Source organism: Phaethon aethereus (genome assembly GCF_964289735.1).
Source record: "Phaethon aethereus genome assembly, chromosome: 7".
Lineage (NCBI taxonomy): Eukaryota > Metazoa > Chordata > Aves > Phaethontiformes > Phaethontidae > Phaethon > Phaethon aethereus.
In genome coordinates this window covers 17,455,952-17,479,150 of record NC_138583.1, presented here as the reverse complement: position 1 = coordinate 17,479,150, position 23,199 = coordinate 17,455,952, and the positions used below count along the sequence as shown (strand labels likewise).

Sequence of the window (23,199 nt, the reverse complement as noted above, 5' to 3'; positions counted from 1 at the left end):
TAGAAGGCAGCTTTGTAGGCGATATAATGCTCAAAAGTCAGAGAAATATGTATTTCTTTAAATAAAACCCTTAAAGTGTGTGGTGTTGCCAAATCAAGAAATTGATACTACAGATTTATGTGCATAACCTGTTCAATTTAAATATAATGGAGCAAGAATCTAAAATAGTGGATCTGAATGGGAGCTAAAATTACTGGTCAAATGGTAATTGGAATAACTTGTATTTTAGGATTCAGAATGCATGGTAAGGAGAGCACAATACAACAAAGATCTTTGTTCATGCACTTACACTGTTGCATTTATTTTTGAAGGTAGAGAGTATTCATAGTACTTAAACTATATGTGTGTGTGTCTTCAAGTCACTGTCACCTTTTTTTATGCTTAGGAAAGGGAATGTGAACTCAACACAGTTAATGTGCAGCCTTTGAGTGTGTATAACTAGGACCTTGTATCTTTGTTGAATAATTGCATCTCAAAGTAGCACTATGTTTTGTGATTTTTTTTTTTTCTCATTTGTATGTTTTTATGGTGAGTGAAAAAGGCACCTCAGTCTTTATCCACTACTATTTAGTTTTAGGTTTACAAGCCTGTAACATACAGCCAAATCAGACCTTGCCATTTCAGTATCTGCTAACCTGAAACAGAGCATCCTAACTCCAGCATAAATTCTGTATTTGCAATACATAGATTAAAACTTGTGTGGAAAGTCATGTACTGTGTGTGCACAACAGGCAAGTTTCCAGTATTATTTTTTTGTTTCAGAACTGAATTCCTTTCAGGAGGACAAATGGATGTCCTGCCTACATGTTTTCACACCTATTCAGCTGTGAATTGCATTGCTGCACTAAAATTTGTTTTATAAAGAAGGATATCTTTTCCTTGACAGATCTACCAGCGTATTGTGTGCTCGTTGCAGTGTCAGTTTTGACTGTGCTCTAGCACTACCCCAGCTGAGAATTGGCTCGCTCTTTTGGTATCTCAAAAGGATTTTTCACAGAGTTGCCATAGATGATTTCTGTGAAATGCAGGAGGTTTCCCTGCCCATGCAATCTTAGTCTTTGATCTGACAAATAGGATACTTCATACCACTTAATGATTTGCAAGAAGGAAATAAACTTGCCTCATTCTGCATGTACATACCTTACAGACCTGGCTTGTAGGTGAAGTCAGTGCTGCTAACACTTGTTAGTTAGCTAGTTAGCACCTTGCAAGGCTTGCCTACTTTGTGGAAGCTACATGTTCCAGAACTTTTGCCTTTTCTGATTTAGTCTAATTGATTCTGGGAGAATGGTAGGGAAAAAAGCTGGGAAGTAAATAAGCGTGTTTACTTCGGAACTGCTTAATTAGCATAGCTGTACCAGCCAAGAGCTTCAGGCAAGACCTGGTTCTAGGGAAGATACTTGTCTTTGGAGCAGAACCTACTTCATCTGGCAGCTGCCAAATGACAGCACTCCTGAAAGCTGCACTCTAGCCCTTTAGCAAAGATAGGAATGGTAAAGTGTTGTCACGCACTGGCTACCTGATTTCCTAGCAGTGGGCAAAATATAACCACTGTTTTACTTCGTTTGTAAGAAGCTGTGTGATACCAGCAGAAACAGCAGACTTCTAAACATACAAAACTTTCATGTTAGATCACTGGCTATGTGTTTTAGTTTTATAAGCTAAAGTTTATAAGTTTAATTTGGCAGGCAGGCTAGTTGATGGATACAAACTCCATTTATATACAGTGTGGTAAATAGAAAGAATGGGCCTGACAAGTATCTGTAGTGCTGGGGGTGATCCTATTACAGCCTGTTCTGGAGAGACTGACATCTACAGAGCAAGCAAACTGACCAGTGTAGTAAAGGCCTATGAGACTGTTGTTCTTCTGACTCCCTTTACTTTTAATACTTCTCTTAAAAACTATATATTTCCAGAGTTGTTTATGACCTATAGAGTAATATAGGTCAGCTCTTCCATAATGAAGCTCTGGGGTATGCATTGATCAAAAGTTGTTTTTTTGAGCTTTGTGGAGTAGGGAGGGAGTTTGTAAGAAGATACAAGGTAGGATTACAGCTCTGGCTTTATCATAACTTTAGTTTTGGTAGTTTTTTCCCCATCTACTAAATAAGAACACATAAGCTTCATTAAGCCATGTTTAAGGCCTTCGAGTAACATGTGTAGAAACACTGGCATATGGAGTTCCGTTAATTTATTTCTTGAAAAAATCAGTGTTGTGCTATTTTTTGTCTCTGTGCAAGAATAGCAGCTCCTAGTTTCTGAAGTACATTGCAATCCTGTCCTTTGGAAATTGTTGATACATTCTTCTATTGCTATGTCAGTGTTGCCATGTGCCGATTTCCTAATGTGCTATGCAAGATAAAATGAGTAGGAACTACTTAAGAGTTCTAGTATTTTACTTTTTATCAGTAGTTCGGAGCATGCTGTTTGAAAGTTTCATCAGTCTCCACCAAAAGCAGCTGGGCATCAGGAAATAAAAATTTTCCCTGTGTATTTGCACAAGTCAGACTGCAAAAGAAATAACCCATCTCCAGGCCCCAGAAAATCTTGTTCGAATACAATTCTGCATGTAAATCAGCCGCAAATCCTCTTCCAGTTATAGGAGTCACCAAGCTATCATGCAAGAATACAAGAAAGAAAATAACCTGTAACTTGACTGAGGGAAATCCTGATAGATATTTGTTGTATTCCAGTAAATCGTTTGGTACAGAATTCCTGTCTGTAAGGCCAATGCTAAGAAACACACTGGAGCCATAGAGGTGGGAAAGTTCCGTTTTCTCCATCAAGGTGAATGGAAGACCAGGGCCATGTGTCCGAAAGGCAGGCTTGTCAGACACAAGGCTGGGAGAGCTGTTGCATGTCTGGGTTGTGAATTAAGTTGCAGTAGATGGTAAGGTGCTCTGAAAAGGTGCATTTGAAGGTCTATGGAAGTAGGTGGACAGAGTTGAGGGGATCCCTTCCAAGAATTTTTCAACTCTTTAAACCCACATTGTGACTGCTCATTTATTTTTTAAGTGTCAAGTGTCTTCCTGTGAATTTCCTTTTATTTCTGTTTATTCGGTTTTTTTCGGTTTTTTTTCTAATCCAGGTGTAGGGATACTTAATTTGCTGTATGCCCCAGAGTTTGTGTATCTCTGTCATGAATGTTGTTCACATTGTGATGTCTAATTTGTTTTTTAATGGTAGTCTAGTTGTGTTTATTGTGTTCTGCTGTGTCTGAGAATTTGAAGATCTTTATTATACAGATAAACACAAATGAGAAGCCAAAAGGCATTTTGGGTGCATGCAGCCTTGGCTACAGTTACTGTTTAGAGATGAATTATTTACTGGGCTTTGAGCCCCAAAAGGAAGTGAAGGCATAGGAAAGCCTTCCCACTAGAGATGCTAAACCTGTAAAGAGCTTGTTAACATCTACAAAACATGGCTTAAAGTTGTGTTTGACTCTGGTCTGTAGCGTACACTCGCAGTTCTCAGTGGCACGTTTCTGCTCTGTGTTCTTTTTTTAAAAGTATCCAAGACTTCTGCAGTCCATACTGCACCACAGTTAAAAAATCTTTGTCAGCTGAAGACCACCAAGAGAGCTCTCCTGTGCTCTCGGTGGCTGGGTCGTTCCTCTCAGGTACTAAGGCACTAAGCCGCTCTTGCCTGATACATTGAATTAGGCAAAATTCCAGTAGGGAGGGTGATGACTTGACATTTTTGCAAATGCAAAAAAGGTAACCATGGCTTAATTGTGATCCTTCTCTACAGCATATTTTAAGACTGTCAAAAACTGCTGAGATGGCAAAACTCTCATTGTGTCAAAATGTGGTTACTGCTAATTTGTATCAAAGAGTAAATTGAATAATTTCAGGCAGAAAGGTAGATCCGGTGTCCCCATTTGTGTATTTGGATTATTTCTGTCAACAAATACAATTATTAGCAACTGTATTGGAGCACAGTAATGTGTTAAGGTAACTAGGTCTGTAGGAGGAAACATTTGGTAGTGGTAAATATAAAGAGTGGTGTCTGGAAGCATAGCAGCAGCTTTCTCCTGGTTAGCCAGGTCACTGTGAGGGGTTTTTTTAAAGGCTTCATCTGTGTCTCTTTTAAATCAAAACTAAATTCTCATTAAAACTGGTTATAATCCATGAATATTTAGGGGGTTATTAAGACTGCACAAATTCAGTGTTGAACTTCCTCTTAGCAATGTAAAGGACATCCTCTTTTTCTTGTTTATTGTTCTATTTGTTTTTCCAAGTGCAAAAAAATAAGTCACAACACATCATTTTCTCAGGTTTTTTGGTTTGTTTTTTGTGGACTAGTAAACTGACCTGGATACTGTATGTATAATACCTCTTAAAGTTCAGGCAGTTGAAACATTTAGGAAAAACAAGTTGAAACTGAAACTGCTAAAGTGTCATGTGTATGTATCTCCTTGAATTGTTGTCCGTTGTATCTGCTTATGCATCTGACCTTCTCAAGGGTCCTGCTTTGTTTCTAGTTCGCATGGTCTGCTGCAAAGTCCACTGTGAAAACAGGGTAGTTGATCCTCACCTGGAGGCTTTTAAGCTGTGCTGCCCTAGATTATTACTCTGAAAGAAGAAACAAAGATGCCGTAGAAACAGCACAAAAAGGCAAACTCCTGCAAAATCCTTCAGGAAGCTGGGACTAAACAACTCGTGTGCTGCTACCATCTCGGTATTTTTCCTGCAAAATTCCTTCAGGAATGCCTAGCTCCACTCTTTAAAGGCCACGTGCTTGGGTTAAGATCAGGATTTTGGGGGGAACCCGGCTAGAAGAGGGTTTTCTTTAAGCTGTGCCTGCTTTTGTGCTATAAAAGTTTTGTTACAGAGGGTAAAATTTTTTTGTTGATGTCACAAAGGAGTCTGCTAAGGCTGGAACATTCTCAGAAAATGGGTTTTAAATTTGGCTTCCCTTCTTTCTCATCTTGACAGCATTGGAAATGACTTCGGTTTTCCTTTCAAATAACGAATGATCCTTGTGACTGTGTAATCAACTACACCTTCCCCTCCCCTCCTTTCATGGAGTTTCTTTTCCAGTAGCACAACCCTGCCAGGAACAGTACTAGATAGTGGTGCTGTTCTTATCATCAGATGGTAAGCAGTTTTTGCTGTTCCTCCTCTGCAGTGCCAGTGCTATGTCCAGTTCTCTCAATTGCTTCAAGAACCCCCGGTTTGGCAAGATGCATCGGTGTCTTGATACTTGCTCAATGGCATCCACCACTGTCATATTCTTGTAGATCATCAGGTAAGCCAAGACCAATGTGGCTGACCGGCTGCGACCCATAGCACAGTGAACCAGAACCTTGTCTGCAGAAACAAAGAGAGATGATGCTGGGTAATTTCTTTGATAGTGACATTTCTGTAGTGCCCCTGCTCTCTTTGGTGCTTTGACTGCCCTTACCAGCACTTTCGTAAGGCCCATCTTTTTACGGATGGGGAAACGGAAGCTGTAAATCTTACTATAGTAACTCAACACCATCTAAATTGGAGATTACCCATTTAATCCTAAACCAGGTATCTTTAATTTGTGAGCAAAGTTTGCGGAGAAGGCCTGGGGGCTGCAGCCTCACATTAAGTAGCGTAGCATGCCCCGCTGCAGCCTAATCTAGCATGCCTCGCCGGCAGGGTGTATGTAATTCTGTGTTGGGGCATAATGACCAAAGCACGCGGTTGTGGGAGGGTTTGGTATGCTATCAAACCATCCTTCCATGAGGGTAAATGGGATGCACGGAGGTGCCTTTCTTTGTTCTACTAGTTAGACACTAAAAGCTAACTGAATTTGCTTATTTTTTGATGTTCTGACAATAATGTCCTTCAAGATCTAGATTGCATCACTTTATGGCCAAATACTTCATTTGTAAAATACAGCTAACAAGGCTTTTTAAGGCTCCGTGATATTTTTGAGGGCAGAGGATAAGAAGGGCCATAGAATTTAATAGGCATATAACAAGCATGTAGAAAGAAACCACCTCTTAAAACTTTCGAAAAGCTGCTTTAGAATTCTCTGGCTAGTCACCCTTGCGCTGTCATGTTGAATGAAAGCAATGTTTCCCCACCACCACCTCTCTGTTTTATATAATCGTATCCTTGCAGTAGTGGCCTGTCTTGTATATTGTGAATACAGAGTCTCTGCTAATAGTTTTAATCTCTGAATAAATGTGCCTCAAGATTTAGCCTTGTGATATTGCTTGGTTTAACTTGGACTTCAGAGGCAAAAAGTCCTTGGCTTCAGGTACGAGCAAGGATGTAAGCCAAAGTGGAACCTTCCCCATTTGCTGTGTCTCTGGGAGGTGGAGGAAGAGCACAGTAAGTGGGTTCAGATCTGATTGACAGGTTTTGAAACACTTCAAAAGATTTCCAAAAATGATTCAAAGCCCTTGAGGGGCTTTCACAAAGGGTTGAACTGCTGAAGGAAGTAGATTTGGAGCACACTGTCTAACACCCTGCTAAGCTGAATTGCCACAGGAAAAAAAAAAATCCTATCGGGGCCAATAATAGTTTATCTCTGTCAGCTATGCCTAGTGAGAAGTGTTGGGTGCAAAGCCATGACTCCTGCCGATTAACTCCTTTGGTTCCAGGCACAAGAGGATGTCTTGGCACAAGAAGCATTGCTGTGTAATGGATGCATCAAGAACTGCCAACACTAGAGGATTAATGGTTACAGTCTGCATCCTAAAACCAGCAGATAGTCTTAGAGGCATCTTGGCAAAATTCCAGTCTCTCTGATAACTAAAAGTGCCTTTTCCTCTCCTGCAGAATGATAATCCCTTCTGTTATTACTGCAAATATTTGAAACGGATGAAAACTCTCATTTGTTCAGCCCTTCATGCCTCTCTTTAGAGCTTCCCACCTTGTAAATGGGTTGCTGTTGAGGTGATGAAATACGTGATAGGACAAGGCTTTGTTTTGTGTGGGTGGCAAATGTGGCAGATCTAGGAGAAAATGTACAGTTTTGTATTGTGTTAACAAAGGCAAAAAATGGCCATACAATTTTCTGAAATGTTTCTTGGCTGTAGGAAAATGAAATCTGTCCTTTCCTGTGCATGAATATTCAAGATCTGCCTGCTTATTACAGTAAAACACAGGGCCACATCCCTTCTGTGCTAGATTGTACTCTGTCCAGTTCTGACCTAAGGATCAGTCTGAACCCTCTTCCCCCAAGAGGGAGTCTGCTCTTTGAGTCTTTGATTCTGACCACTTACATCCTTCAAGGTGTGGCTGAACAGAAAATACCAGTGCACAGAGGCAGAGATCTGCTGAGTGGTGACAGGTCCCTGAACTATTTTGGTCACTTGACTTGGGCTTTTGTGTCTTGAAAATCTGTCTAGATGCAAGACTCCCTTTCCAGAGTTAGATGGAGTGATGAATGTTGAGGTGTCTTTGGTCAAATGCCTTGAGTTTTTTTATCTGTCTCATATGTTTCTTCTCATACTGCTTTTATCATCTCGGGCTTTAGTGTATTTTTTCCCATTACATTTTCACATGAAAAGAAAATGCTATTCCCCTCTACTTTACCTTCTGAGGAACTAAGACACCAAGGGAATGAGTACTAAGTCTGTCGTATAGCAGGGAACCTGAAAACCTCCTAAAATAATGTCTGTCTGTCAGTTTAGTCAGGCCTTGCTGGTATAAATTTTAAGCTGTCCTACGGTCTGAATTGCATGTTTGGGGAAATCTTTATATGCACAGCTGAAAGATAGCATGCATAATTGCAACCAGTTCGAGTTTGCCTCTAAAACTTAACTCTTATAACTGAGCTACTTTCACTGTTCTTAAGTCCATCTGCCCATGTTTCAAGTCTGCAAGTACTGCTCTGATCTGGGAGTTTCTTCACCAAGATTTTGAAGGTTAAGTCAGAATTACTGCATTAGGACTGTGTTTAGGCACCAATTGCCAAGCTTTCTGGCCTGTTGCAAAAAGACAGGTTTCTTCATTTGCCTGACAACTTGTTTCAACCACATTGACTATTGAGCAGCTTCCCAGCAAAAAGCATTGTATGAAGTCATCTATTACATGAATTTGATCACTTGGCTGGCTGAAGGTCATACCCCAAACAATGTGATACAGCTGAAGCAAATTCATTAATACATACATTCTGGTCACAAAAGTCGAAACTTTTCTTTTTCCCCCTTTTCTCTCTTTGCATTTGCTTAATACTAATGCAGAGTAGTAAATTAATGTAATGGTGTTATTGATCAGAAGTATAGTGCTATATACTGAAGTCCCATGTTATTACCACTGGTGATAGGTACTTGGTTACATACTATAAAATCCTATTTCAGGTCAGGAAGGTACATGCAAACTGTCCTTTCATTAGGCACTTGAAATACATAGTACATTTCTACACTAGATGTACAGTCACAAATAATGCATCTATGTTGTTAGAGGAGAGCAATAGTTACTTGCCTCTAGTCTTTTCTCCTGTAAGTGTGAGAGACATCAGCCTAGTCTAGTTTCTGGAGTCGTTCCATTGTTTCGTAAACGTGTATTGGAAAGCTATGATCATGCATTCAACCTCTGCCTCTTCGTGGGCCATTCATATGTGCCTTTATGCATGTCTTTGTCTGGGATAGGAGATGTACATTTAGTGTACTTTTCCCTCACGAGGAAGTTAAGAGCTTGCTCTTTTCCTTCATGAGTGTTACAGTAATTCTTCATTGGTCTCCATCAAAAAAGATCCTAGCTCTCTTGTTTAAAAACCATGTGACTGTGGCAGTCAGTGCACAGCTAGAGAAATGATTGCAGTTGGTAGTAGCTACTTAAGTGCAGCTTTTTTTGTTTGTTTTGTAGAAGTTCATCCAGCCACTCTTTGATTTGGTCTTGTGTTTCAGTGCTGGATTGGTGCTTGATCCTGTCTCAGAACTATCTAGATTTTGGTGTGGTTTTGAAACAAAAAGGTTGATCCTTCCCCTTCCCAACCATCCCTGCCTCAATATTTATTGGGGTGCAAGATTTTTTCCTAGCCGTTGCTGCTTCCCTTGTGCTTGTTTCTCCCCCTCCGTGCAGCAGACAGAGGTGTTAGAGGAACAGCAGCGTGATGGGAGCGAGGAAGTCTGCATTTGTTACTTCAGCTGCTCCAGTCTGATACTGACCTCCGGCCTCCAGCCGTGGCTGGACGCAGGTGCATGTTAGTTATCCACTCCTTCCCAAAGGCAGTGCTTCAGACATAGCTTTTTGAAATGCTAGGTACCTTTCTTTCACGAGCAAGTAAGCTCCTGAAACAGTTTCTCCTGCTATTGAGACTTTGATTTTTAAAACTGAACTGCTTTCAAGACTTTCTCCTGACCAAGGGAAGGGACTGTTGCTGTACACTGTACTTGCTGAAGGGTTAAAATTATGAAGACCTGGCTGGCTACTGGGGGCAAGACAGGTAGTAGCTGGCTACAGCTGTGCTGAACAGCCAAGAACAGAAGCTGACATGAAGCTAGAATCTTGATATGTGACCCTCTGATATGAAGGTCTTTGTAGGTCAGGAGGAAAGTCTTAAGTTTCTCAGCTGGTTTCTGGTAAAATATCCTATAGAGATTTTTAAAAAGAGGCATATTGGGGGAAGGAGTAGGAGTAACATTGAAAGCCAGTGTGAGACCTAGGCTGTAGCACTTAACATCAGTGTAAAACTTCCTGATAGAACACTGATGGAGATCAGCAAATAATGAATTGTAGTAATCAAGCTGAGAAATTACAGAAGCTTTAATGAAATGTTTCTAGATCTCCACAGTCAAAGAGTTTTTTCGGTCCCCTGCTGCTTGGAAGAGGGCAGAGAGATCAATCTGTAATAGCTTGGGGTAGATCTGATGGCCAGGTAGGAAGGTGGGGTTTATATTTGTAGAGTGAATCTGATGCTGCAGAGCATGATGCTGTGGAGTGACAGCCTGGAATATCTGCAGAGCACTCGTGTTCCCCTCCCACCACTATGCAACCAATATTCATTACACCTTTCTTAACAGGGGCTAATTTAAGAAAAAGACAATTACTTCATGGAACCTATGCAATGTCTGATTGTGTTTATGGAGTCAAAACAACAACAAAAAACCTCTATCAGACAGGAGACCTCAATGCAAGCTGTGATGTGGACTTTTATCAAAGTGTTGGTAAGTGGCTTTTGTGCTGGTACTAGCTCTGCAGTGAGAAAGGTCCTAGTTTCATCACTACCTTCTCTTAAACTGGTTCCCTGCTACTAGTTTTATGTTCTCTGTTAAAATGTACTGGACTTGTTTCATTCCCACAAGGTTGAATGCTGTGGAACTATGGTTATAATCAGACGGAGTAAATACTGTACTGCTTTTAACCATTGTCAGCACTCCTTACTTCTTTCATCCTGAAGTGCATTATCGATGAATTTAGAAGCTGAATAAAAGAACTGGCTGAGCTTGAAAGTGGGAAGATCATCTGCCTCCACTCCATGGTACTCCACAGTCATGTCGTGATAATATTCTGGTCCTGTGTCCACGTTCCGCTGACCATGGGCCGCATTGAGGATGTGGGTGAAGCCTGCCTTCTCAAGGCTGTAGCGATCTAACGCGGTTTTCCTGTTAAAACAAGAGCTGTCATGTAAGTGAAGAAGCTTCTTACCAGGAAGCCAGGAAAAAAGAAATATGTCTGATTTGGTACATTCTAAATGTTAATGAAACGGATAGTGCTTAAAAAAATGCATCATTTACCATTGTAAAGATCTTAAGATACTGTCATTCAGAGTGAGTGTTCCTTCTGGAGTTCATAACTATCTCTCCCAGGTCCCTAAAGCACCTTAAAAATGAATTTATTTTCCTGGCATCTTTGTAATGTAGGCAATACTGGCTTCTATCCATCTTGTACAAAAAGAAACTTGAGATACAGAAAGAAATAGAATGAATTATTTAATGGCATAAAAGCGAATCAGTGGCAGACCTTGAAATAGGACCCATGAATGCTGCTTTCCCCTTCTGTCCCATCAATTGATATTGCAGACCTAATAAGAGTCAGTGATACGTGAGTAGTAAGATCATCTGGGATTCAAGAAGAAGTTCTTCATCCCTAAAAGAAGTTACTGAGTTTTTTCTTCATTTCTATTTTAAAAAATAAAAGTAATTTTAAAGAATCACCCTTCTGTGGTCACAGTGCCCTATCAGGTTTCCTTTTACTGTCATGTTTGATTGAACCAGAGGTCTGAAGCAAAAAGAACTAGATATAGACACTGAATATTAGCCTTCAGTGAAAGCTGAAAGCCATATATTTAGCCCAATATTCTAATTTATTCCTGTCTTCTCTTCCCTTGGACAAGGGAAGTCAGATAGGAGAGGAAATCCTAGATTTTTGTGTGCCAAATACACACTCCTAAGTGCTTGCCAGCAGCCAGAAATTCCTCAAAAAGTGCAGAGTTTGTGGACAGGCATGTAAAAACTTTTTTGTTCCATTAAAGAAAGCTTTAAATTTTGGAAAGTTTTTTGTTCTGGAAAAGCTGTCAAGTTTCATTAGTCCTTAGGAAGACTACTGAGCTTCCTACCAAAAATTGCATAGGCTTTTTTCTGTGAATATATTTTCACATAACTACTGCTGCCATAATTAAATTGGTGCATGACGTGAAACAGCTTTTTCCAACCAAAAGTACCTCTCTCCATGAATGTTTCCTGAACACTTCAATGTGTAAAAGCAGCTGCTGTCACACAGGACGTTGTGGTGGTCTACCTGTTGTGTTTCATCATTCCAGCAGTGAGAGCTCAGAATGGCATGAAGTTGACTCCACCTTCCCAGCCTCTGTCAAAGTCAAAATCCCCCTTTGAGCAGTCAAGAACCTAGTGATGACAGCATTTAACTGGGATATGGGTACTGGAGGTCTTACCTATGCTCTTTCTGATTTAAATAAAGCTCATGATAATTGGCTGATCTGAGTAGATTTTTCTCCCTGCAGAAATTCCTTTCTAGCCAGTAGGGTCAAGACCTTATCATTCCTGACATTTTTGCTGTGAAATAATGTCATAAGTCCCCTATACAATGATTTAAAAAAAAAAATAAGTAAAAACTTCTGTTAGTATGGTGATGCCTGCCAAAGCTCAGTAGACTCTGGAGGACAGAGAAGCAGCAGCATCTTGCTGCTAGTGCTGTGACTTGCCACCTTCACCTCAGGTTAAATAATGCTCACTCCTTCCCTTTGTATTCTTGTTGCAGTAATTGACTTAAAAGGAGGGAGAAAAAGCAATATCTTTTTAGAAGACTCGTGGCTTAGCATTCTCTTCAGGTGGATATGCTCGATACACTTTGCCAACAAAGGTGCTTCAATTCTGGACTATAAAGGATGGCCGGTACTTAAAAAAAACAGACTAAATGCCCTGGCCAAAGAGTAAAGGTGCAGTGAATAACTACTTCTCTTGGTTTTTATGTGCTTGAGGTGAACTACAGATTCTGGTTTCAAATTAAGTCTTAATTTGTTTTGCTTCCCCGATGCTTGGATGGAGAAAATACGTTTTCTATTCACCAGACTTGGCCCAAAGAACGTATCCAACAAGCCATGGAAGACTGATGGTTTCAGCTCAGAGAGCTGTGCTCAACTAGAACCCCTGCAAGCGGAGACCTACATGCTGAATAACAAGTAGGACTGCAGGGTAGCTAGGGTCAGCGGAAAAACAAAGGTTTTGATGGACTGTAGGTACTGCCAAACTTTGGTTTCTGCAAGCCCTGCTCAGGCTAATAAGTAGCATTTGAATTAAATTATGAAGTTGTTCCGAGCAAGGACAATGTCAAACAATAGTTCGCATGACAATCATTAACATTTGATGCTTCCATTCATCAGAAATCTAATTTTCCTGTTTCCTTGGTTAGGTTCTCAGGAGATTGCCTTTTGACACAGCGGGTGCATCTCATGCATTTGTTTCTGACGGTCGCACTTGCAGTCCTGTTCCATTTCTGAGGATTGCGTTAGGATCGCATGCTGTCTTTCACCGGCTGCCTAAGCAGTCGGCTCGGTCTGGCGAGCTGCTGGGAACTTCCCCCCTCCACCTCCCCGTCTTGCCTGGAGCTGCACACTGTGAATTTGGAGCCCGGGGTGGAACTAATTCTCCTCCTTTTTATTTAATCGATTAAAGGCAAGGCAGTTAGGTGTTCATTTTGCATCACAATTTGCATTAGCGCCCGGCCCTTGGCCTGTTGGAGTTTGAGTATGTGCGCATTGTGTCTGTTAGCTCAGTCCGTTTCCCGTGGCCTGGGCTGGAAGGGGAATGGGAAGCAGCAATGGATCAACCTGGAATGCTGTTGCAAAAAGCCCGTTGTAAATGCTCAGAGGTAACTGCATCATTTTCTGTGAAATCTCTTATTTTGAAAGTAAATTATAAGTGTACCAATGAAATACTTCAAGGGTTATCTACTCCACTGTTTTTCGCACTGAAGAATTTGTACTGTTCTCCTAAATGTTTGGAATAGGCTGATTTTTAAAATGTTACCTGCTTTTTAATTACGCTTGAAATGTAAACGGATTCAGCAATACTGTCTTGGATTGAATGTAACCTTGTCCAATATAATCTTTTTCTTTATAATATGGATGCACACTTTCTTCTTTCTACTGACATTGCTAATCTAGAAAACTTCCAGAAAATGAATGCTCAGTCTTGAGCACTCAAATCTGTTAAGATCTCCACATTTACCTACTGGAGTAGGTAGTCAAACTGCTGTGTGTAGGTGTTGCAGAACCTGTTAGTTGAACCAAGACCTGAAACGTTTGCCCTGGCTATGTGGAGCATGGTCGATGTAGGTCCTGTAGGTATGTAGCTTGTGCATTTGCAGGCTGAGCTATGGCATGTAATCTGCAAGGAGGATGTCGGGTACCTTTCTTCCAGCATACACCCTGGACAATACTATCTATGGAAAGCTTTCTCTAAGGTTTCTAATACATAATGTTGTGTAAAGGTCTGAGGAAACAGTTACTGTGCAATCAAAATAGGGTTCACTGGACTGCAGGAGGTCCTGCCTTGGGCTTTAGAATCCACATCTTTTGGAGGAAGCTGAAGTGACACTCTCACTCTTTTTCAAGAGCAAGAGTGCTTGGTTTCAAACTTGATGTGGGTATTAGGAAGCACTTACGCTCCTTCTCCTTTCTCTCCATCCCCCCAGTCTTGCACTTGATAATCATGTTTTCATAAAATATAGTTCTACTGTTCTTTCAAAAATCTTCCCTTTTTTTTTCTTGTAAAACCTTTCCCCAAAAGCTGGACAGACAGCCCAGTTGGACCACCACTTGTCCATGGGTTTGTCTGCCTTTTCACTCCCGTCAGCTGTCTTTTTACCTTGCCCATTGGTCATAAATACTATTGGGCTGGGATGGCCCCTGTGCTGAGACTGTGACACTGCCATAATATAGGCAGTTAAACTTGAGGTCGTGCTGGGTCTGCAGCACGTCGATTGCCAGTTAACAGTGAGCAGGAAACAGGCTGTTAAGCCCTCATATAGGGAGACCCATACGTTTGTAAATGGAAATGTTGCTGTGCCCCTTGATGTGTTTGCTTGGACTGGCTTTATCCATCAGTGAACTCCAGCTTTGTGCGAAGGACTGGCTTGCTTTCCAACCTCAGCTGAATCTGTAGCGTAGGTGCCGTTGTGGAAGCATCCATCATTCTCTCTTTACTTTAATCAGAGTCTATTTTTTTGTTGTTGTTTCATCATGCATGATACTCCTGGTTACGTCCCGGGGGGAACGCTTTTGGTCTTCCTTGCAGTTTCTACCATGTCTGAGGTATCAGTGTTTTAGGTGAAAGGAAGGAATAAATCAAGCATAAATATCTGCAAATATCTGACTGGTCGAGGTGACTAATAGCATAGGGTCATTCAGGGGTATATGAATCACATAACTTACTGGAGGATTTATAACTCTATTTCTAATTCACTTTCAGCTAGAAATGGCACAGACTTTTTTCCCTGGCAGTTGGCTCACTACCAGAGTTCAATAGTCACGCTAATAATATTTCTCTTTTTCCCACTTTGGGTGCTGCTGTTTCCTAATAAATTGTAATTAATATTTCAATTTTTGTGATTATGTTTAAATTTTAAGTAGCTATTGTAAAGAAGAGTTTGCTACAAATAGTGTAGGTGAAGCCATAAGCATTTGCCTAGTCTTGCAATTGTTTTCATTTTGTATATCTCCCCCATCTGTGCTATTAGCACTTGATTTCCTTTTACACAGTGCATCTGTGGTCTCCAGTGTCTGCCTTGAATGTGTTCCTATACAGAGAAGGTGAAGTGTGGCACTGGGAGATAACAGTGAAAATTTCAGTATAATTCAGTTTAGTAAGGGATGAACTGGGCAGATTGGTCCCCTGTAAAAACTCATCAGCTCTTCAATTCAGAGCACATAAACATATGCTAAAAGTTAAGGATACCCAGAAGTCCTCCTCTGTAGCAAAGCATGTTAAGCAAAAGCTCGGTGCTTTGCTGAATCAGACCCTGCATTTACCATAGGACATATGGACTCATAAACATGTTTTTAAAGTTCTGAGGCAAGGGGGAATACTTTTGATGTGGGAATGCCATCTAAATGGTGAAAATTGGAGATAAAATCACTTTCACATAGGGATATATTGATAATAATAGACTATCACCAAGAGGGATAACTGACCTAAACAAAAACGTCATCCATTTTCAGATGGTTCCCAAAAGACAATTCTTTTGGCTTGTGCAAGGGCAAATAAAGGGCTTGTCCAGAACTTTAAAAGCTAAGATTCATAGCATTAAAAGCAAGCGCTGTAGCAAGCTCTGCTGCCTTCTGGAAGCAACAGTGTAAGTAGTTGTAAGGTGAAAGAAAATCCTTCCTTTCAAGTTGCCATCTCCAGTGTACCAAATCCCTTCTCTGTCTTTTCAACAATGCTGTCATAACAAGTTTTAGCCCCAGCTGCTTTCATCAGGAAGGTGCCCAAACCAATGGATTTAGAAGAGAGGGAAAAACAACTTGAAGGCGCTGCAGCCTGCACCTCCGCATCAAGTATGAAGTGTATGAAAAGCTAACAAAAGGAAGAGAAGGTGGCTGATGATGAAAACCCAAGCGCATCGAAAGGAAGGGAAGCAATCCCCCGTCACGCCTTGTGAGGGTGTGGGCAGAGCAGCTCCCTCCACCGGTAAGCCAGCACCTCATGGCCGGTACTGGTCAGCCAGGCAACTGGTATGCTCACTTTATAAGCTCTAAGTAGAGCCAAGTCTCTTAAGCTTCATGCAAAGGTTGAGCAATGCAAACGTATTTCAGTATAGACTGTTAAAGCCACAGGTTGACAAAACACAAGTAAATCTGAGGCGACATGTTACTAGGAGAGGAATTACTAGAAGAGGAATCGTCTCTCTCAAACTGTTCCGTTTTCTTAAACACTGAAGGAAAGCTCGATGCAGGATGATAATTTACCAGATGGACAGTGTCAGAAAGAAGCTTCCTGAATATAGGCAATACCGATACTTGCTTAAGAAAATCTGGCAGTTCTCCCTCCTGAGGAGAGATGTTGAGAATTTCCAATAATACTGACCCAATTTCCTTTGGTAACTCCAGCACTGAGGGGATCTAGAGATACTGTAGCATTGTATCCTCGTTCCCTTCTGAGGTGTTGCTCCATTTCTGTGGATACCTCCTGTTCAGTGTGAATTAGAAGAATTTTTAGGTACCGCTGAAAATACTGAACAGGATCTTCGTAATATGTGGTAGAAAAAGATTTTTAGTAGTCCATTTTCCTCTAGCCCCAAACGCTGGATGCTGGTTTTGTAAGTGATACAACCTAGATACAAGAAATACCTCTCTGCTTTCCATGCAGCAAAGACATCAAACGCATGGGATGTAGTCGGTCAGTTCCTCATCTTGACTTCAGTCACTTACCGAGCGTTAGAAATCGCCTATAGACTGAGATGATGTTGTGTGGGGAAGTGTTACTTCTCTTGGAAGCCATTGCTGCTTTAAGAGGTTTATGGTCCAGTGTTACAAATCTGATTTTCTGGATTGTTAAATTTCTGTTACAATCGGCAGGTTCTTATACTAACAGAGTTGGAACTATGTCCTCAAGAGTGGTGTTGGAATCTAAATCTGCATACACTCCTATTTTTGTATGATTAATACTGGTGTAGATCCTAGGAGTTTGTAGTGCTAAACAGTGGGAGGTAGTTATTTGCTACCCTGAGTAGATCAGTATTTACTTCTTCCAGATCAGTATAAATTGTCTTTCTACTTAGTCGCTTGGAAAAAGCCATACTGTATTATTTTTCTGGAGAAAGGGAAGAGGAGAGAGTGAATTTTAGTTAAGCACGTGTTTATTTTAAAGTTCAGTTATGTATTTTAATTATCATAGACTCCAGTCTGTAAGTTTGAGTTACTCGTGTGTCTCGTTGAACCTTACCTGTGTTAGTTCTCAAGAGCATAAGCACTGGGGTTCCACTGGGACGAACACAGACTATAGCTTTCTTGAAGTGCAAGCTCAGTTCAGCTGCATATCCAGCTGTAAGGAGTTAGACTCCAGAAGACTTCCCCGGAGTGGTTTGAGAACGCAGAAAGACCTGAAATTGTGATCAAGCCTTAAATCCTAATGAGAGCTAGAGGATGGTTAAGAAGAAAACAAAATCTTGAGAGGCCTTTGTCTTCAGCTAAATACTCTTTGCAATTCAGAAATGTGGAACCACGGGCATCATCTCAGGTAATAATGTGATCACTGAAGAGCCGCAAGAAGAAACTACAAGCTGCGTAACTGGTAGAGGTTTTCCATGTGGTTGTGGTGAACCAGGTGGGCTTCGGTTGGAAAGTAAAACTGCCCATGCAAGTAACCTGGTGACCAGTGACAGAAAGGAGCAAGACAAAACTGCTTTCTATCCCTGTAGAAGGCTTCTGGATGTGAGGGAGGATACATGCAAGCACTAGTCCTGGTAGCAGATGAATCAAAATCTTGGCAAAGCATGTTTTACTCCTATCACTGGGCCGTCTCCTACAAGTCCCAGTGTCTGGTCTTTAAAAGTCCTTGGAACTTGCTGGAGGAAAATTTCAATTGGAGCTGAACACAGCATGTTATATTTTGAGGCTTTGATTATTCTGGGCCTGACAGGCTCATGGAGATTTCATTGCCTCTGGGCAACATCTGCAGCGGAGCCTTGTAACAAAAGGATTGAGTGGCCTCACAGGGCTCCTTGATAGCCTGCATTGCATTAGAAGGAAGATGTGGTTACGTAGTCAGGGTAATTAATTAGCATTTCCATAAGCAGTCACAAGTCCTGTTAACCTTGTAAATGCAGGAGGCAGGAATGAAGCACAGATGTGAAGGCTCTGAAGATAAACTCTGCATGTGTGTGTTCACTTGATTTTGTTGATGAGCTCCACTAAATTCTTTCAAGATCAACCTTAATTTAGCATGGCTAAGGATTCAAATACACCCAACATCTGTTCGCATCTCAATGGCAGCTCTTTGGCGACCAGTGCTACAGCATGGTCTTAAAATAAAAGAATACAAAAACCCCTGCCACACTGAAGGGGGAAGCTGTTGATCAGAACTAAGGTGTGGAGCAGGCCGAGTTGAGGACAACTCAACCCTCTTCTCCTTTGTTCCTGAGTCATTTGGCCAGGCTCTTCCCGTGGCTTAAAATACATATATTTTTTTAACTTTTTTTTTTTTCCTGTCTCTAAAAGATACAGAGGTCCCTGGACTTTGCCTACTTCAAATTAAATTTTAGTTCTGGTAATGGAAACTGCATCTTGCCTGCAGACCGGTTCTCGTCTCAGATTTTCTGCTACTGGATGTCAAATTCGCCCGTCTCACAATAGTCGTTCTCTTGCAGAGCACCTCATTTTCTGGTGAAGTTGTACTTCTGTTCACCCCCTCACCTGGTCCCCACTTCTTCCTTTTCCGTTGGCTTTCTCATTCTTTTGTCCCGGTCATGTGGGGGACTTGTTTTGTCTGGAAGCACCATTGCTTTTTCTCCTGACTTAAGACCTGTCAAAATCTGCCCCGTGTAAGCGGGTGTAGCTGTCGGTACCTCTCCGGAAGCTTGTTCCTCTGGTTAGCTTGCACCGCGTGAGGTGTGTACCGCAGTCGGAGTCTTGCCTCCTAGCATTTATTAAATACAAGATTAACAAGCCACTGACACGGGGACGACTACGTGGAAGAGTCAGTGGCTGGTGTGCTGCGCTTAGAGACTGCCCACAGATCTGTTGTCTCCTTAGTTCCCTTTGCTCAGAGGGCAGAGCTGTATCACAGACATAAGAGGGAAATCATTCTAATAATTCAGAGTAAATCTGCTGGTGATTTTGAACAAGGAAATAGGAAACAAATGCCAGAAGAGGCTGTTCTTTACACTGAATCTTGAGTTAGAAATATCTAACAAAGGCGGGCAGGGTAGGATGGGGAGAGGACAACTCAACCCTCTTCTCCTTTGTTCCTGAGTCATTTGGCCAGGCTCTTCCCGTGGCTTAAAATACATATATTTTTTTAACTTTTTTTTTTCCTGTCTCTAAAAGTGGGAGTCCTGGCTTGATTAAAGCCCAGAGCTGGTGTTTGTTTCTGTTGCCTCTGGCGCCACAGAATTAATTGGTCGATGATATTCGGAGTCTTGTAACATTCAAGGCTGTATATCTTTCCTCTTTTATAAGCTGGCAACAGATGAATTTTAGGACCTTTTAAAAAAAAATTACTGAGAACTTTGGAGCCAGTGGGGCTCCTGCTTGTGCCTTACAGTGATGATGTAAAAGAAATGTCATGTTAGTGCAGGGTGTAGAGGAAAATGGGAAGGGGACCAATAACGCCTAAGGGGTAAGAAAAGCTCTCTTGCTCTGCCCAGGGTTTGGATTGGGGGATTTTCTGATGGCATGTCTCCCTGCTGCAGCAGTCCTCTCTGCTTGTCAGAATAGGCTGTTTCTAACTTAGTCCTGTGCTCAGCAGAGCTAAGTCTGTCTTGTGGGTTTGGTTTTTTTCCAAATCACACTTGGTCTGATCAGTGAGATACATCTCTGCAGCTTTGCCTTCCACGGGGTTCTGTTTGTTTTAATCTCTTGAGCAATTTGGAAATGCAGAGTACTCCGTGTACACAAGCATAGGCTTGGAAATGCAGAAATACCACTGTGGGTTGAGCTGTCTCTTCAGTTGCTTTTCAAGAATTACATTTTTAGGCTTAAACCAGCCTAAGCCGTGGTCCTACACATCTAGGCCACGCTCTTCTGTCAGTGTAACTGTGGCAGGGCTTTCACTCAAGATAAATGACAATTACTCCTTGAAATGAGACATTTAAAAATAGATTGTGACTAGCTTGAACCTCTGCAGCCTACACTGTTGCCACAACTGCTCCTGTTACTCAGTCTTTAACAGTAGACCCTACCACGCTTACCCAGCACTTTCTTGAAGGAACAGCAACCAACACCCTGTGCCTATATCTGTAAGGGTTGTGGTAGGCTCTGATTGCTCTGTTGAACTCTGGCATCTCTCAGTAGCTCATCAAATCACATAACCACCGCTAAATACTAGTGAATGGGTATGAGAAGGAAAGAAACACCCTGCTCTGGTGAGCTGTACTTGGTACAGCATAGTCATCCTCTATGCAGAAGGGGTGTACTATGTACATCTACTCATCTCATGAGTACTACTTATCTGCTATGTAGAGGTACTAGGTACACACTTACTCGTCTCCTATGTAGAGGTTGGGCCAGACTTCATTGACATGAGTGTACTTCGGGCATCCTTTCCAGAAGAGTCGCTCCAATTCAAATGCACCTGGGGTACAGTAATCCTCATCAGGATCTGCTTTGACTGCTGTGTATGCATTCTTCTTCCCAGCATTCAAACCTGCTGATGACATCTTGTCCATGGAGTAGTGTGCTCAGGACGTGCAAGAAACTGGAATGCAACCAAAACAGAACATTAAGCACATTGCAAGTGAGTTCTGCTCCAGTTGTGGGACACTGGGAGCAGCACTGGCCAGGTGTGATTGGGCATGGTGTGAGGTGGATGTACCTGCTCTGTGGCAGATGCAGATTCACACCTGGTGTTCTGCCTTCCCTGAACTTGGTGAGGAATACGTTGTTGGACAAGCTCACCAGCAACAGAAACAAAAGCCAAAGGTTTGTGATCACTGAAGTTCAGTCTCTGCTGCGAATTTGTTTCCTAGAAAATCCGCTGGTAAGAATTTGGTAGGTCTAGCAGCCTGATTCAAGGGATCTAGAGCACTTAGGAGAACTGAATGGGGGAAATTTAAGATATTTTGTCATCATTAATTGAGAATCTCCTGAAGGCTTCTCCTTTATGTGATTTTCAGCAACTTGGGGAGATTAAATGTGTCCATTCAGGTGAATGCCGGGTGTACCTGTTCTATTTTTTCAAGATTGTAATGCAGCCCTGCACACTGAACCTCATAGGCTGTTTCCAGGAATGGGAGTTTGCCTTTTTGCGGCACTACTGACTGACAAAATATTTTTCAGCCAGGATGGGCTCAAGGACTTCCTTCTTTTCAGGGTTACTCTCTTTTTTTATCCTAGATTCATACATGCCAAGTGGGTAGGAAGAAGCACTGATGAACACGCAGTATAGAAGGGAGAAATGGAGCAATGTTATCCTGTAGCTAAAATCAGAGTAGCATTAATGTTGCCAAAACTAACACCCGTTGCCTGGCCGTGTTGTCAGAGCTGTGTCACTCAGAACTGACAACCTTAATGTCCCGTGTGTTTGAGCTATCTGCTAGTATTGAGTCATCTGGTGTCAGCTTTACACGTCTCTTGAAGCTCCAGATTCTCTCCGGCTTGCTGTCATTCCCTCAGCTGCTGTCCTGATTTAGACTTTCCCTGTAGGGTTTGCCTCCCTCAGCTGTGGGGACAACAGTAACAGCCCAGTTGGGCGGTCTCCCTCCTCCCCTCTTCCCCAAGGCTGTGCCTGACTCGGGAGCTGGGCACTGACCCCACGAGCAGAGGCAGCTCAGAGGCAGCTGGTGCCTGAAGTTAAAGGCCAGAGCCTGACTTGAGTCTCAACGCCTCCCTCGTCCATTCCGTTATGAAGACACTGCCTCAGGGCATGGTGGGTAAATGTTTGCAAGAACGTGCTTGTGTCTTGGACAAATCCATATTTAACTTCCCTAAGCTCCTGCAGCTGACAGTATCTCGGGTACAAGCCCAGTGAAATACAGGCAACAGAGGAACCCTCGCAGCGGCCGCTGCAGGTGCCTACAGCTGCAGGAGTGCAGCGCTGTGCTCCTCAGCTCGGGTCTTGGCACCGCACCGTCCTGCCAGAGAGGCCAGCCGGTATCCCCACGCACACAGTGTTGGGTGTGTTTAGGTCAAGGGTCTTTCAGATTATTTTTATTTTAATTTTTTGATTACCTGAAGAAAATTTTTCAGGGGAGAGCTAAAGTACAGCACATCCATGTATTCTCGGAGAAGAAGAAGAAGAAACAAGGGAGTGATTGACAAGTGACGAAGGTGTACATGAGAGCTTTTCAGTCCCAATTAACAGCGCTGGAAACTCTGCACGCTACCAGACAAATACTCATGCCATAGATCCAGGCATAATGTTGGAGAAGGATTATTGTGAGGGACATGGGTGTTGTAATGTCTCCTTTGGTTTTCTTCTGTGGATTTACACATTTCTGAAGGTAAAGCACATTTTGTTCTGGAGGTTGTCAGCAGGAAGTTAAACTGCTCATGCAGCTGAACTTAACGCTAGAGCAAACCTCCAGGAACAAGGATTTGGTGCTGGCCACATGCCTGATCTCCTATTATTTACCCTGTTGCCAGCTGTCACTTAACCATCTTCCCCCTCTTAGCCCCTGAAAACAAGTTTCCCTTTTTTCCATGTTGCCAGCCTTCTGCTGCAGACTTTCTTGTCTGCTCCGTCTCTCTCCCTGTTGGGTCTGTCTTGTTTCTCCTGCTGGATGGCCTGATGTCTCAGGGCGGTGGTTGCTCCCTCTCTTGTCCCCTTGAATGGAGAAGTTGAACCTTGCAGTTTTGTAGGAGACTCGTAACAAGAGGTGGAGTCAGGCTTGATCTTATGACGTGTGTGAGTACAGCCTACCAAAAATCCACCTTTCTTGCAGGCAACAAATCCTGTAGTGGCTCCCACAATTTTTTGGTGTTGGCCGCCGGTGACGTGTGTCCTTTAATGACAAAATTCTGGCTAGTGCCTTCGTGCAGCTGTTGCAGAGCTCTCCTGCAAGCAGGATGACCATTTTTCACTGACATCGCGTGTACCCATGGGGTTTGTTTACTCAGTTTGAGCTCTTTTGTGCCTGTCATGTTCTGTTTCTC

The 23,199-nt window shown here is 42.2% G+C and overlaps 1 protein-coding gene across 1 annotated transcript; it reads right to left on the bottom strand.

The window, feature by feature from the left end:
- Nucleotides 1-5,067: 5,067 nt before the first annotated feature.
- DUSP29 (dual specificity phosphatase 29) lies at nt 5,068-20,774 on the bottom strand (the record flags this gene model as incomplete). Its single annotated transcript, XM_082002116.1, has 3 exons — nt 5,068-5,312; nt 10,314-10,534; nt 20,590-20,774. 3 exons carry the CDS (start codon nt 20,772-20,774, stop codon nt 5,068-5,070), a joined length of 651 nt encoding a protein of 216 aa, XP_081858242.1.
- Between the last annotated feature and the right edge of the window lie 2,425 nt (nt 20,775-23,199).